At 43.2% G+C, this 13,417-nt stretch overlaps 1 protein-coding gene across 14 annotated transcripts in view; it reads left to right on the top strand.

Annotated features, from left to right (window-relative positions):
• LOC117046593 (calcium-activated potassium channel subunit alpha-1) overlaps positions 1–13,417 on the top strand; it is a 588,284-nt gene that overhangs the window by 511,875 nt on the left and 62,992 nt on the right. For 6 of the 14 annotated variants that reach the window (XM_033148695.1, XM_033148692.1, XM_033148691.1 and 3 more), the window contains 3 exons: positions 2,677–2,807; positions 6,819–7,013; positions 11,364–11,482. In XM_033148695.1, coding sequence (XP_033004586.1) covers positions 2,677–2,807; positions 6,819–7,013; positions 11,364–11,482 — 445 coding nt within the window. Of the gene's footprint in view, positions 1–778; positions 863–2,676; positions 2,808–6,818; positions 7,014–11,363; positions 11,554–13,417 lie in introns of those variants that run through there. The other 8 variants (XM_033148697.1, XM_033148690.1, XM_033148689.1 and 5 more) reach the window with 3 other exon arrangements.

The following is a 13,417-nucleotide window of genomic DNA, read 5'->3' as shown; positions in this document are numbered from 1 at the left end:
CAGATCTTCAGAATATGCTCTATAAAACAAACTTGGATGCACCACCAGAGGGGGAACAGAAATCAGTGCTAGTGGGGCTGATCCCTACATTCAGACAGAAGCATGGGTGGGCAACATGCAGCACGTCTGCCACAGCTGGAAGGTCCACAGCTACTGCCCACCATTACACTCTGTTGTTTGCCCCTTGCCTTTCAACAAAACCACCTCAACACTCCCCCCCCCTTGCAGGTGGTTGTGGTAGTAAGGCCCATTGCATTGAGTAAAGTGCAATTATCCCACAGTTTACAGTTGCCCGCTGGATTACAGCACCCCTGTGGGCAGAAACAGGATTGCACATCTGTTTATTAGGACTGATGTGCCAGAGTAGGTTTGGCTCTTTGGTTGCAGAGAAAATGCAACCATTTGCCCCATGCGCTACCTGCATCTTAACCAAAAATAAATATTTGCTTGTTCATTCCTCTGCTCTTACGCTGACAAATTAATAACTAATTTGTTCCGTAATGGCATTGGGAGTGTTATCACGGAGAATGTGGCGGCCGTTTGCTTGTTTCCCATTTCTGCTGTGGCATTAGACTAGTGAGTGTTGTCAAGCAGTGTGAAGCGTGAAAGACATTCTGTTTCTCATAGTAAAGGCAAGCTTGATTTGTAGTCCTTTTGTCCTGTTCACTTTCTTTCCATTTAGTTTTAGACCTTACCTGTCTTATCCCTTACTTTATTCTCTTTCTGTGCCTTCTTTCCCCTTCCACCCCAATCCCCTCCTAAACACTTTACTTATTAGCTAAGCCTGGCAAACTTCTGCCTTTGGTTTCAATCAGTCAGGAAAAAAACAGTGGAACTCACATTCTAATGATAACTGAACTGGGTAAGAAGTGCCTTTTTCCTTCACATCAACTGTCTTTTGTTTTATTGTTGTTCCTACTGTCATCAGCTTTCTCTTTTATTTATCTGGCTGTATCAGAGGGGGCTACCCTCAGAGCACCGCTTTGAATGTGTTTTATTTGTGATTCCAGTTGAAATCGACTGTCTTGTTCTGGCTTTTCTTAATGATTTTTCCCCCCTCCATACGCAGCATCAGTAAATCTTTGATCACACTCATCTGACCTGCCGGCTGCTCCCATAGTATCTTCACACCAATTCATTTTTCTTTGGTCTAGACATTTTCGCTCTCTCTCTTGCTTTGCTTTCCTTTAAAAAAAAATAAAAAAATCTAGCCACCTGTCAATTTGACTGACATGTCTTAACAGCTCTCAGAGGAGTCAAAGAAGAAATAAAAGACATTTTAGGTGGGGGAGAAAGAAACTCCAGCATCAGCTCTTCCCTTAAGCTGTTGGTTTGTTTTGGGGGCCCACTTTCCACACAAAAGCTAAGGGTTCTGATGTCCTGAAACCAGCTAAGCTTCTATACAGGCTTCTTTGGGAAAGTGAAATTTTGATTAGCACTTCCTGTAGCAAAGTCCTGCACTCTTAAACCAATCCTACCTCTACTCCCATCTTAGCTCAGAGACATTTCATAGTAATCCTAGCAGGAGAATGTAGGCCAGGATGATAAAGCTATTGAGGCTTAGCCTTGCAACGTTCACATTAGATTTTGCTGCGATTCGGAAATTGTCACCATGTAAAAGGTGGGAAAGCTTTTGTGTCAGGTATTAGCCTTGTGTGAGTTATTAGTCTTTGAAGTCTGCCAGTAGGAAGTGGTATATACAATGCTGCTGAAGACTGTGCCTTGGTTTAATTTAGCATTTGAAAACAGACTCTTTGTCTTCCCCAAAGGCCCATTTTTGAAGCGGAATGTACTCTCTCAAATAAACATTTGCTTCAAAAAGAAGAAGAAAAGAACGTTAAACAAAGCAATTTTGTTATTCATTGACTATAAGACAGGGGGATTTTTTTTATAAATGGAGAATGTCAATTCCCAACTGCAGCCTCACGTTCATCCTTTTAGTGTGAACTAGGCTCACACATGTTGTGGTCAAAATTTGCCTGGGATAAGGGAATGCTCATAATAACGCACGTAAAACACATTGTAGTGTTTCTGCTGTATAATATTTATGTTGTATGTAGAGCAGAAATGCAGCCAAGCAGGCGCTCCCAGCTATTAGGACCAGAGAATATGGGTTCAGGACACTGTCTCCATTCCTTTCTGACCATCTTTAAAACAAAACAAACCACCCCCACACACTTGTACTCTGCTTTGATGGCCTCTGGCCATGAAGTGGTTTATAAATCTGTTAAATAAATAAAGCAAATCTTCATCACACTGTTCCTATTTTTTGAGATACGGTTTAATTTCAGGTGAAATTCCTCAAATGTGCCACACCAGGTCTGGGCCTTTACTTGTCTTTGAGCTGAAAAAGTATTTTGAATGATCTTTATTGTGTAATGTAAAGCTGGAGTTGTTCCCTGACAAGGCAATCCTGACTGTGCTCCTGATGATACCAAGAAACTCCTCATATGAGAAAGTTATTTCACCATTTGGGACATTCACATTTCATAACGATCAGCTGGTGTTTGTTTATTTGTTTCCTCTCCCAACACTCATTTCAAACACCCATTTAAACTCCATTCTCACCAACCCGCCTATGTTTCTGGACACACACACACATACTCACACTCACACACATGTAGCATGACAAAGTAATCTGCTGGTTTATTTATTGGTTAATCATTATCTTTTTAGTGAATGATTCAAATGTTCAGTTTCTGGACCAAGATGATGACGACGACCCTGATACAGAACTGTATCTCACGCAACCTTTTGCGTGTGGAACTGCATTCGCAGTCAGCGTGCTGGATTCTCTCATGAGCGCAGTAAGTATCCAGTGTTTTCTATTTCCTCATTACATAGATGGTTGAAACCTGCCATTTCAACCACAGCTCTGCTGGAAAACAGACCGCTCCTTTTTCCTGACCCATATTTGTATGTTTCACTCTTATCTTTTCGATCAGTCAGAAACCAGTGGCTCATAGGTTGTAGAGAACACACAGCTTTTTAGCTGGGGAAACACCTCCCAGTGCCTCATTTGCCTTAAGAACTACAGTGGGGACAAACAAGCAAGGTGGTCTGAGAATAGGTTGTTCAAGTGCCCATGTGACATTAAGCTAAGCCTCTGTCCTTCAGCCCACAACTAGTTGCATGTTTGAAAACACCCACCTCTAATTTTGCTCCATGCTGTGTAATTCAAATGTTGTCTCAGTCCTTGAAGTAGTGGGTGTTTAGATTTTGCAATATGTGGCTTTACCGTGCAATGTGCACCTTTTTTTTCACCAAATTATGCTGCGAAAGTGAGGGTGCACATTAGATTTGATGGCGCATTTACATTCAGCAGCAAATACTTTTCTGGTTTCAAGGTTTTGAAAATCGAGGTGCGCATTAGATTCGTGTAAAGGCAATATTTTACTTTAGTCAATTAGTCAAAAACAAGGCAATCCATCTAATAAAATTTTATTTTTTTAATGTTGGTTGACAGCCACAATGATTGTTTTTGTAAACCGATTAGAGGTTTCCTTACAATCAAGTGGTATGCAATTTTTGTTAAATAAAATAAAACACAACTCTTACACTTTCCTGCTGTTCAGAAATATTATCAGGTGATAAACTACTCTCTTGGTTTATCTTATGATTAAATCATGCAATACCGTACAAATCTGTGTGGTAGATTTATCAGATAAATACATTAGATTATTTCTGCTCTGTTTAGGGTTCACTCCCTGTAACATCACTAGCTTTAAGATAATGACTTCAATTCAAGACTGTCAGCATTTGGAGATCCATTATATTTTAAATAAACTATACAAATAAAAATGCATTTCTGTAATACTGACAAAAAACAAATACTCCAGCACTGGAGTTTCTCTTTAAGCTACTCTATGCAAACTAGCAAATATTTTAAATGTGGCAGCCTTGACACAGAAAATGATAGTTTTAGAATAATTACAAATGAAAGGCAAAATGCTATTAGAATGTATTAAAGAGCTCTGTTAATTTTCAGTTAAATTTTCTGTAAGAGACCAATTAGTTTAAGAAGTATGACAGCATTAATGGTGAACCATAAGATCTTGTGATTATTTTACTGGGGGGGGGGGGTTACAAAGCAGGCCCCAAATAGTTGTGCTCTTTCAAAAGAGTTGTGATGGAATGCAGAAAAAAGGGCTAGGTGGCACTGCAAGCTCAAATATAGAGACCTGTCTTTTGCCCAGGTTACAGTAAGCCAGGGTTGTGCTTACCTTTGTCCCTCATGCTGGAACAATTGCAGATAGACTCACGTGATTATCTAGTTAGCAACTGTGGCTGCAAATTACAAAGGTCTCTACCCTTGATTGCTACACAGTCAACAGCAGGAATTTGGCCTAAAAGGATTGTGCTAAACCTAATCACCTTTCTAAATGCATTCAGAATTTTTCCCTACCGCGAGTAGCAGATTCAGATTGCATCACCTCTTTCATGGATCAAGCAGGAAATAGTTTTCTAGTTAATTTTTCCACATGGCCTTATGTTTCATGTCCAAAGACCTTGTTGTTGTTTAGTTGTTTAGTTGTGTCTGACTCTTCGTGACCCCATGGACCAGAGCATGCCAGGCACTCCTGTCTTCCACTGCCTCCTGGAGTTTGGTCAGACTCATGTTGGTTGCTTCGAGAACACGGTCCATCTCGTCCTCTGCCGTCCCCTTCTCCTTGTGCCCTCCATCTTTCCCAACATCAGGGTGTTTTCCAGGGAGTCTTCTCTTCTCATGAGGTGGCCAAAGTATTGGAGCCTCAGCTTCAGGATCTGTCCTTCCAGTGAGCACTCAGGGCTAAAATGTTATGTACAATGCTCTGAATCTCCATTATTTTAGTAGTAGTGGTAGTAATCTAAGAGCTAAAGATTAGCTCCTACACCCTCAAAGAAAAAAACAGGGTTACCAAACATATCCGTTGAAATTCATTCCATGCAATTCCAGGAATTTCAACAGATGCAACTTTTCCTACCCCGGTTTGATAAGTTGTGTACTTCTACCAACTGTGAAATATGCAGGAGCCCAAGCCACAGCAAGCTAAGTATCAGGCATAGCTCTCTGGATATTAAAATACTCAACCTGGTTCTGGAAAGAGCATCTTTTCAGAACAGCATGAGGTCTCTGTGATGCTAACTCTAATCCCTTCCTGTTGAAACTCAAACCAGCAACCATCTTCTTATCCTTGCTGTCCATAGCGGGACCAGAGGCCAAGAGGGACTGGGCTTCTGCACCTTTTACAGCAGGGTAGAAGAGCGGGGTCTGGCAGAGATGCACTTGCTAGAACTCCCTATTCTACACAGCCATTAAAAGGTTGACTCTGTTGAATCTGGTTTCCCTAGCAACCACAGAAAGTGCTGAAACAAAAGCCATAGGACTGTAACAACAATATATTGATAATCAAGAGTTCACCATCAAGTAGATAAAATATCACAACTGCAAAATGAACATTTCAGCAAGGCTTAAGAACCCCCCCCCCCCAAAAAAAAACTATATATCACAAAAATAATTACTATTTCACTGATGAATGCTCTAAGCAGCTGACAACAGACAGGCTTCTAGATAAGGTCCTGTTTCAAAGATCTTCCTCAGATGGTATCACCTCAAAAATGTTTCAATGCCCTGATTGCAGTTTTTGTAACTGGGAGGATTCAGAAATGTTTATATCTCTAAAGACGTTATTTGAATCTAAAATGATGGTATTATCCAAGCCAGTGGAGTAGAGCTGTTACCAAAAATGTGCCTGCTAAGCACAATTGGAGGATTCTTCCCATATGAATAATTCGAGGGATGCTAAGGCACCATTGATTTGCTTACTTCTGAGCAGACATATATAGGATTGTGCTGTAAAAGTTTTTCCTGGGTTGCCATCCAATTTTCCCTGAATCAAAATTTGAAGCAATTGCCACATACGTGACCAATACAGTGGTCCTTGTTAGGATTAGAGATAATCCTCTTTAAAAATAAAATAAAATACTGTCCTCCACCAGCCATAGATTGCAGCTACTTAAGGAAGCCTCTTGCAACCCGACATGTGCACTTTTAAATGAACTTCCTTCCGCTGGCGTCTAATTAATATTTAAAATGCCCATTGTTTTGCCTGAGAGACCAGAGCAGCTACTGATGCTGGCAAAATGTCACTGTGGAGAAAATCTTCCCTAATAAACTACACTTACCCCATACCCTAGAGTTTTTTAAAAGGACCAGCAGGACCCTAAACTCATCATACATTTATCTGGAATGAACTCAAAATGTTTAATTGATACATGCTTGTGTCTGAACACTGTCAAGTCTCGTAATAAGATGTTTAGTACAATACAGCGGGAAGACAGCTCGAGTCCAGCAACAGTAATAAGTAATGACACCAGAAGCACAGAGGCGGCTCCCCAATGGATTGGTGACAAGTATAAAAAGGCAATCTAGCCTGTGTATGCTTTAAATGTGGTCTGGATTTTTACAATTACATGTCCTAAAGGCTGTTATTAGACATGAAGGCAATGAGAAGGAAGGCAGTCATTGCTTCACCACTAACACCAATTATAGGAAACATAAATGATTTACATTTTTGTTCTTTAATAAAAATCAGTCCTGAGTTGGATTTAAAAAAATAAAATAAAATAAAAGGGGGGGGGGAATCGAGCAGAAGCCTAATGGGACAGAAGAAAATAGAGTAATTGGGGGCTGCTGTCTTTTCACTTCCGATGAGAAATTATTTGAAGAGACAAGCCAAGAACTTTAAACAGCAGAAACCCAGAAAAGTTGTAATTTGGATGTCTTCACTTGTGACTTTAATGGTGTTTGCTTGAAGAGCTTTCTTTTATCTCTGCAGACATACTTCAATGACAATATTCTCACGCTGATACGTACACTGGTAACAGGAGGAGCCACGCCAGAGCTGGAGTCGCTGATTGCGGAGGAGAATGCGCTGAGAGGCGGCTACAGCACACCCCAGACACTTGCAAACAGGGACAGGTGTCGGGTGGCTCAGCTGGCATTGCTAGATGGGCCTTTTGCAGACCTCGGGGTAAGACCAGGACAGCAAAAGGAAAAGCCTTTGTCTTGTCCTCAACAGAGAAGATGTGTGATCTCTAAAGGCAGTGCTACCTTTCTTTGAGTATCTCACTCAGAGCTGTTGGATTTTGGGATTGTTTGCTGTAGTGATCTGAGAATTAGCAGCTGGAAGACTTAACCCATCTCCCAGATATTTTCCAGCTGCCCCTTGACATAATCACCATTCTTCCTCCCCCAGCCCCACCCCCGGCAAACCCTCTTCTGCATTAGATCTGCATTGCACTCTGCCCCTCATACCAGTCCTGGGCGATATATTGATATATGCCCAGGACTGGTATGAGGGGGCAGAGTGCGATGGCAGTTTCACTCGGCGATTTATTGCTCGTGAAACTGCCACTGTGTCCCTCTTCCTCCAGCACCCAGCTGAGGGAGAAACAAGTGGAGGCAAAGTGACTAGGCATGGTGGTGGTTTCACCAACGATATACCACTGAGTAAAACTGCCCTCGCAGTGGGCGCTTGCCTCAGCCAAGCTGCTTTTTACAGAGCACCTGGCCTGCCACTGGCCAACAGCGGGGTGGGGTCTCCATTAATGTGCTCTCCCCTTTCCGGCTCCTGCTCATACACGAGTAGGAACAGGATGGTGGTTGTTGAGCTGGGGAGGTACAAGCTCTGTCACACTTTTCCATTGAGGGGGTGCAGCTGCACACCCCTCAATGGAGACGTTTACGCCTCCGGCTCGTGCGGAGGCAGCCTAACCTGGCTACGGCCTGGCTGCCTTTTGTCCAGGAGGGTAGGCTGCATCTTTCCTTCCAGAACGATGGAGCCCACCATCCCAGCCTAAGACAGCCAGGCGGTGCAGGGGCTCTCTGATGCTGCTGTGGGTCCAGCGCTTGCCAGCAACCTCGGACAGCCCCACCTTGCAGATTTCATCCAGGAGGATGGACTTCGTCTTTCCTCTTGGGGTGAACAACCCCCCCCCCAACCCGAGGAAAGAGGCAGCACGCTTGTATGAGTGAAGGCAGTTAAACACAGAGAGCCTGACAGGCTCTGCGTGCTTGGCTACCGTCGCCTGGTCCATATCTGGGGAGTGGGATGTGAGCGGACAGCCCCCCATGCCAAGGAACCCCTGCCACTAACACACAACTGGCAGGAAACTCGGGGCTGGCTTGGCCGGGGGGGGGGGTGTAAGGAGCCTTTCCGCCTCCCAACTCAGCAGCAGGCTGGGGCCAGCTGCATTTGGCCCCAGCCCATGAGGCACTTTAATGAAAGTGCCTCGGCTCCCGCAGTGAGCGCTGAGGCAGTTTCACCCCACAACCTTGCCAGCTGGGGCCAATGCGGCTTCTTTCAACATAGAATAAGAGAACAAGAAGAACATAACATTTAAAGAAGATTGGAAAATGTTTATTGAATATATGGAGGAAAACTGTGTTTGAAAACGTGGGCAGCATTAAGATAAATTCAACAGTGTAAATAAGTTTTGATGGATGTAATAAAGATATGCAGGGATTTATGTTGTGCAAAATGAACCATGGAAAGAGAGGATGGGAAGTCATTGATATCTTAAGGTGGTTTAAAACAGAAATTTAATAAAAATTATATTAAAAAAGGAAGGTCCCCCTCACGAGGTGAGACAGCCCCGGTGCTCTTCTAGGAGCATCGGGGCTCCTTTAAGTGCTCGGCTGAGGCAAGGGCAGCTGCACACTCCTCAGTCGAGCAGTTTAAAGATGCAGAGGGAAGAAGAAGCTGTATCAGCACCTCACCAATACAGCTTGTTTCTCCCTCTGCATCGTATGAGGGCAGAGTGGGATGGTGCTTTCACTCAGCAATATCGCTGGTGAAGTCGCCACCACTCCTGATTCCCTCTGATAGGAGAGCCCGCTGGAGGAGGGAACTCTTGACTCCCTCCAGCGGACACTACTAGCAGAGGGACTCAGTCAGGAGCAGTGGTGGTTTCACCAGTGACATACCACTGAGAGATACAGACATCGTGGTATGATATATTTCCCAGGCCTACTAGTGATACACCGCAATGCTAAAAACTCAACACCACTCAGCCCTATTCTGCATCGCAGGAAATGTTGTCCAAATTAGCTGGAACCTGGGCAAAATACCTAACACCACCCCTTCCAACTATTAACGGCAGCAAAGAAAAGCTCTTTACTTATGTACCTTGGCTGCTGGCTTCTGAGTGCAACCCAAGACATAGTGGAGTGAGTAGCCCAGGGGCCTTTTTAGTTGTGGAACCATCATTAGACAATGTCCTCCACAAGGTAGGCACACCCACACCCCAGCCCTTTTTTACCTTCCTTGTAGTCACCTTATTAAAACATGGTTCTGTGGGGCTTCTTCCCATCTGCTCTGGCTTGGGTAAATTCCTATTTTTCGTTTGCTGCTGTTACAATTTGCCATATCCAGGTGGGAGATTTTTATAGAATAGTAGAGTTGGAAGGGACCATGATGGTCATGTATTCCAACCCCCTGCAATGCTGGAATCTTTTGCCCAATGTGGGGCTCAAATCTACAACCCTCAGATTAAGAGTCTTATCCTCTACTGACTGAGCTATTATTTTCTTCCTAGAATAGATGCCTCCTACTGGAGGCATCAGGCAGGTTCCTCTTCATCCTTTGGCCTTCTCTCCAAGGGGAAGAGGAGTCATCCCTCTAACCAGACTAGCCCTCCCTGTGGTCAGATAAATTTAAACTAGAACTGGGGTTGGCAGTGATAAACCTGAACTGGGCTGTAACCATGCCAGTGGCTCAATGTGACTGAAAACAAATGTTGAGGGAAAAGGACTCACTGACCTGTCCATTCTTTATGTGCAGATATACATGGCTGTATCTATTCTTCCATATGAGCTCCCCATCTGCATCTGAAGTGGTTCAACCTGACCTCTGGGAGAATTAGGCATCTCCATCTTCTTCAAGATTTCTTTACCCAGGCAGGCTGTAAATATAAACAAGCACTTAGACACAGGGCTTCTCCATCAGTTCACACATTGAACTGCCAGCCATCAAGTGTACATATAGAATAACATCAAACAGATTAAGTATGTCTAACCCATATGTGCACACACTTGATTCTCCCTCCCCTTATTGTCCTGACCCATCTTAATCAGGTACCCTCAGGGACAAGGCAGGCCAGTGGCTGCAGCACCACAAGTCACTCCATACTTGGTTCAACAAAGGCCAGAGGTGAACTTAGGCCGACTAGGTCTCTTCCACCACCAGTTGGACAGATGGGGTAGCATGGGAAGTGCTTGATTGCTCCGACAAGTCAAGCACTGTTGGGTCTGAAACCCCAGCATCAAGAGCCTGATCCAATTCCCCAGTTGGTAGCATAGCAGCTCTGGACTTGGCTGACTCCTACTCTGAGCTTGAGGCAATGACACCTAATTTGTAGAAGGGATAATCCCGCAAATGGGTATACACAAATGCCCATGTACTTAAACAAAGGTTACATCCTATGTGAGGTGGGAAGCACATCTGCAACCCTGCTGCCCCTTTGCACAAATTGGATCCTTGTGAAATACCAGTTCTCTCAGTATGTGGGGGGGTCACATATTGCTGTTACTTATACAAATGGTACTGAAGCTGGAAGTTTGATTCATCATATATAAGAACCAGTTTCTGTATCTGCCATACTGAATGCCAGTTGAGTCCCCTAATCAAAACAAATGCTTGGCTTGGAGACAAAAGACAATTTTGATAGGTGGCAACGTCAGTTACAGACAAACACATCCCCCCTTCTCTATTTCCCCCTTTTTTCCAGGGCTAAAGAAAGGGGGGATTCTTACCTACTAAGTGTTAATCTCCCCAGTGAAATCCAAACTATCTTGGTGAAAATTGACAACATAGTTAAATAAACTGAGCCATATGACACAGTAATTTGCAAGACCGGAGCAAGTTAGGAAAAGTCACACCTTCTTAATCATCCAGTAGTTCAGACCACATTGCTCTTAATTTGTGGAATAGCTGTTCTCTGGGCCCCAAGCTTACATGATCAATTAAAATAAGAGTCAGTCACTGTTCCCAGTTCAAGTTGGGGTTTTTGTGAGGTTTTTTTTTGGGGGGGGCAATACAGTCACTGGGATCGGATACATTCCCTTGCACACATTTATTAGCAGGTTTCAAGACTAAATATTTAAATTAGACAGCTCCTTGGCTAATTGTTTCTCACTCGTGACAAGTAAACAACAGATTGCCTCACACCTTGTCCCCTTGGCATAGAACTACGGACTTAAAAAATATCCCCCTCTATACATCCTTTCATTATCACTGTTGCAATGGAGGCTGAAGGGTGGGGGGTGGGAAGGAAGTGGAGAACAACCTCTTAATTCCTTTTTTCTTCTTTTTGTCTCCTAGGACGGTGGTTGTTATGGAGATTTGTTTTGTAAAGCTTTGAAAACATACAATATGCTTTGCTTTGGAATATACCGATTGAGAGATTTCAACCAAAGCACGCCTAGCCCAAGCACTAAGCGGTATGTGCAAAACTTAAGCCTCTTGGCCAGCCATTATCGTTACTGCTGTTTTTCACTGTCCCTGTAAACTTCACCACAGCACCAAGTATCCGTTAATGTTAGTAAGGCAGGTGCAAGCATTCACATTTCCCCATAAAATCTATGGGATTGGGAGGTTGGATGTTGAAGGAAAATGTTTTGAACACAACGGCCTTGCTCTGGAATAGAGCTTTGCCTTATATCTCTGGGCTTTGTTTTCAGATAAGGTGGTAGAAGTATTTGTGCATATGCTACTGCATGCTTCTTTGGAAGTAGTAAGCTTCACTGAGTTTAAGCCCGTTTTTTTAGTATGAAGCATCCCATGGTTTTTCGCTATGCGAGTTCACTACCACTGATCATTTCCTGAATATAGTGAACTTCCATGTTTATCAGGAGACCCTAGTGCATAGGATAGCCCTGCATAAAAAGTACTCCTTCAGTAGTCTTAAGAGTGGGGAAAAAATGGGCAAAGATTAAACCATTCTTGGGTTCATACACTTTCTCCCCCCCCCCACATCAAACCTGAGGAAGTACACTGTATAACTTGAAATCCTAAAGGGTATTATTTTAGCAGCTCCAGTTTATCCTAATGTACATAGTAGAACAAGCTGATTTTGAACTACAGATAAATAACTTTAAAACTGTCACCAGTTGATCACAATGTACCAGAATACTTCACTGCTGTTAATAAGCCATGTGTTTTTTTAGAAGATGTAGGAAATATATTCCCTTCCTCACTCCAAATAACCCCAAGCAATTAAGTCCAAAATTGCAAAGGTGACTGAGATACCTGAAGTGGTACCTTCTCTTATTTGAACCTGTCTTGTGTGCCGAGAGTGTCATCAAAAGCCCAGCTTTGGATGCCCCCGTTGTCAGAGGTGAGGCAAGTAGGGACCAGGGGCAGGCATTTTCTGTGGTGATGCCCTATCTCTAGAATCCCCCCCCCCCCCCGAAGCTCATGTGCTTCTCCTTTTCCAGCAGCAGGTAAAACTTATTTTGTTTCTTTGGGCTTTTGAAAGGGGAGAATAACTAAAAACAAAAAAACCCCAACAACATTATTACTGCTAAATTCCTGACATGGCTATATCTGATATTCTCAACATTTGAATGTTGTATGTTTGTTGCGTAGAAACACGAGATAAGGGTAGTTTAAATAGATAAAAGTAAATGAACAAATACCACTGGTGAGCAAACACATACAAGATTTCCCCATTCTGTTTCCCTCTTAACAATTGTTTTGCCTCCAAAGTAGGCACAGGATTTAAAGCCCCTGCAATTCTCAGGTTAGCAAATGAGATATAGCAATAGGTTAAAACTCACAGTATGGAAAGAGGGTCAAGGAAGAGAAGTGGGCAAAGAAAATAAGGAGAAGGGAAGACTGAAGGTATGACTTACAGCAGATAGGGTTCAGAGGTAAGCAACAAAAAATATCTGAGCTGAAGTCGTATCTTCCTCATTGATCAAGAGAGCCACCAACCTGCCCACTGTGGCAGAGCATATTCCAGCAAGGGGGGCTGTCACAAACATTAGTGTATTACAGGTAACTGCTTCCAAAACAAAATGACTTGTTCAGCCCACTTTTCTTACTTTATAACAATCTCCTACAGATTCGGCTGCAGGGATAGTAAGACACCTTTTCCCAAACCGCTTACCCCAGATGTTTAAGCCACCTCAGTGCTACTCACCCTTTGAACTGAAAATGGCCTCAGCTGTTTTCTGTCTCTTGTGCTGATGCAAATTTCTTTTCGCTGAATGCATTAAGATGGGAGGATGTTGCATTATTTTGGTGGTGAGAGATGTGCGGAAGCCTGCAGAGAAATTACAACAGGCTCATTGAAAATCTTGGGGCATCTCTTGAAGTTCCTTAAGATGTTTTGCCTTGGGGAGGCTTCTCCAAACTTGCTTCAAATTCCAACT

This window comes from Lacerta agilis, chromosome 5 (genome assembly GCF_009819535.1).
Source record: "Lacerta agilis isolate rLacAgi1 chromosome 5, rLacAgi1.pri, whole genome shotgun sequence".
In the NCBI taxonomy this organism is placed as follows: domain Eukaryota; kingdom Metazoa; phylum Chordata; class Lepidosauria; order Squamata; family Lacertidae; genus Lacerta; species Lacerta agilis.
The sequence above is the reverse complement of the archived record's forward strand: the minus strand, read 5'-3'. Positions and strand labels throughout refer to the sequence as shown.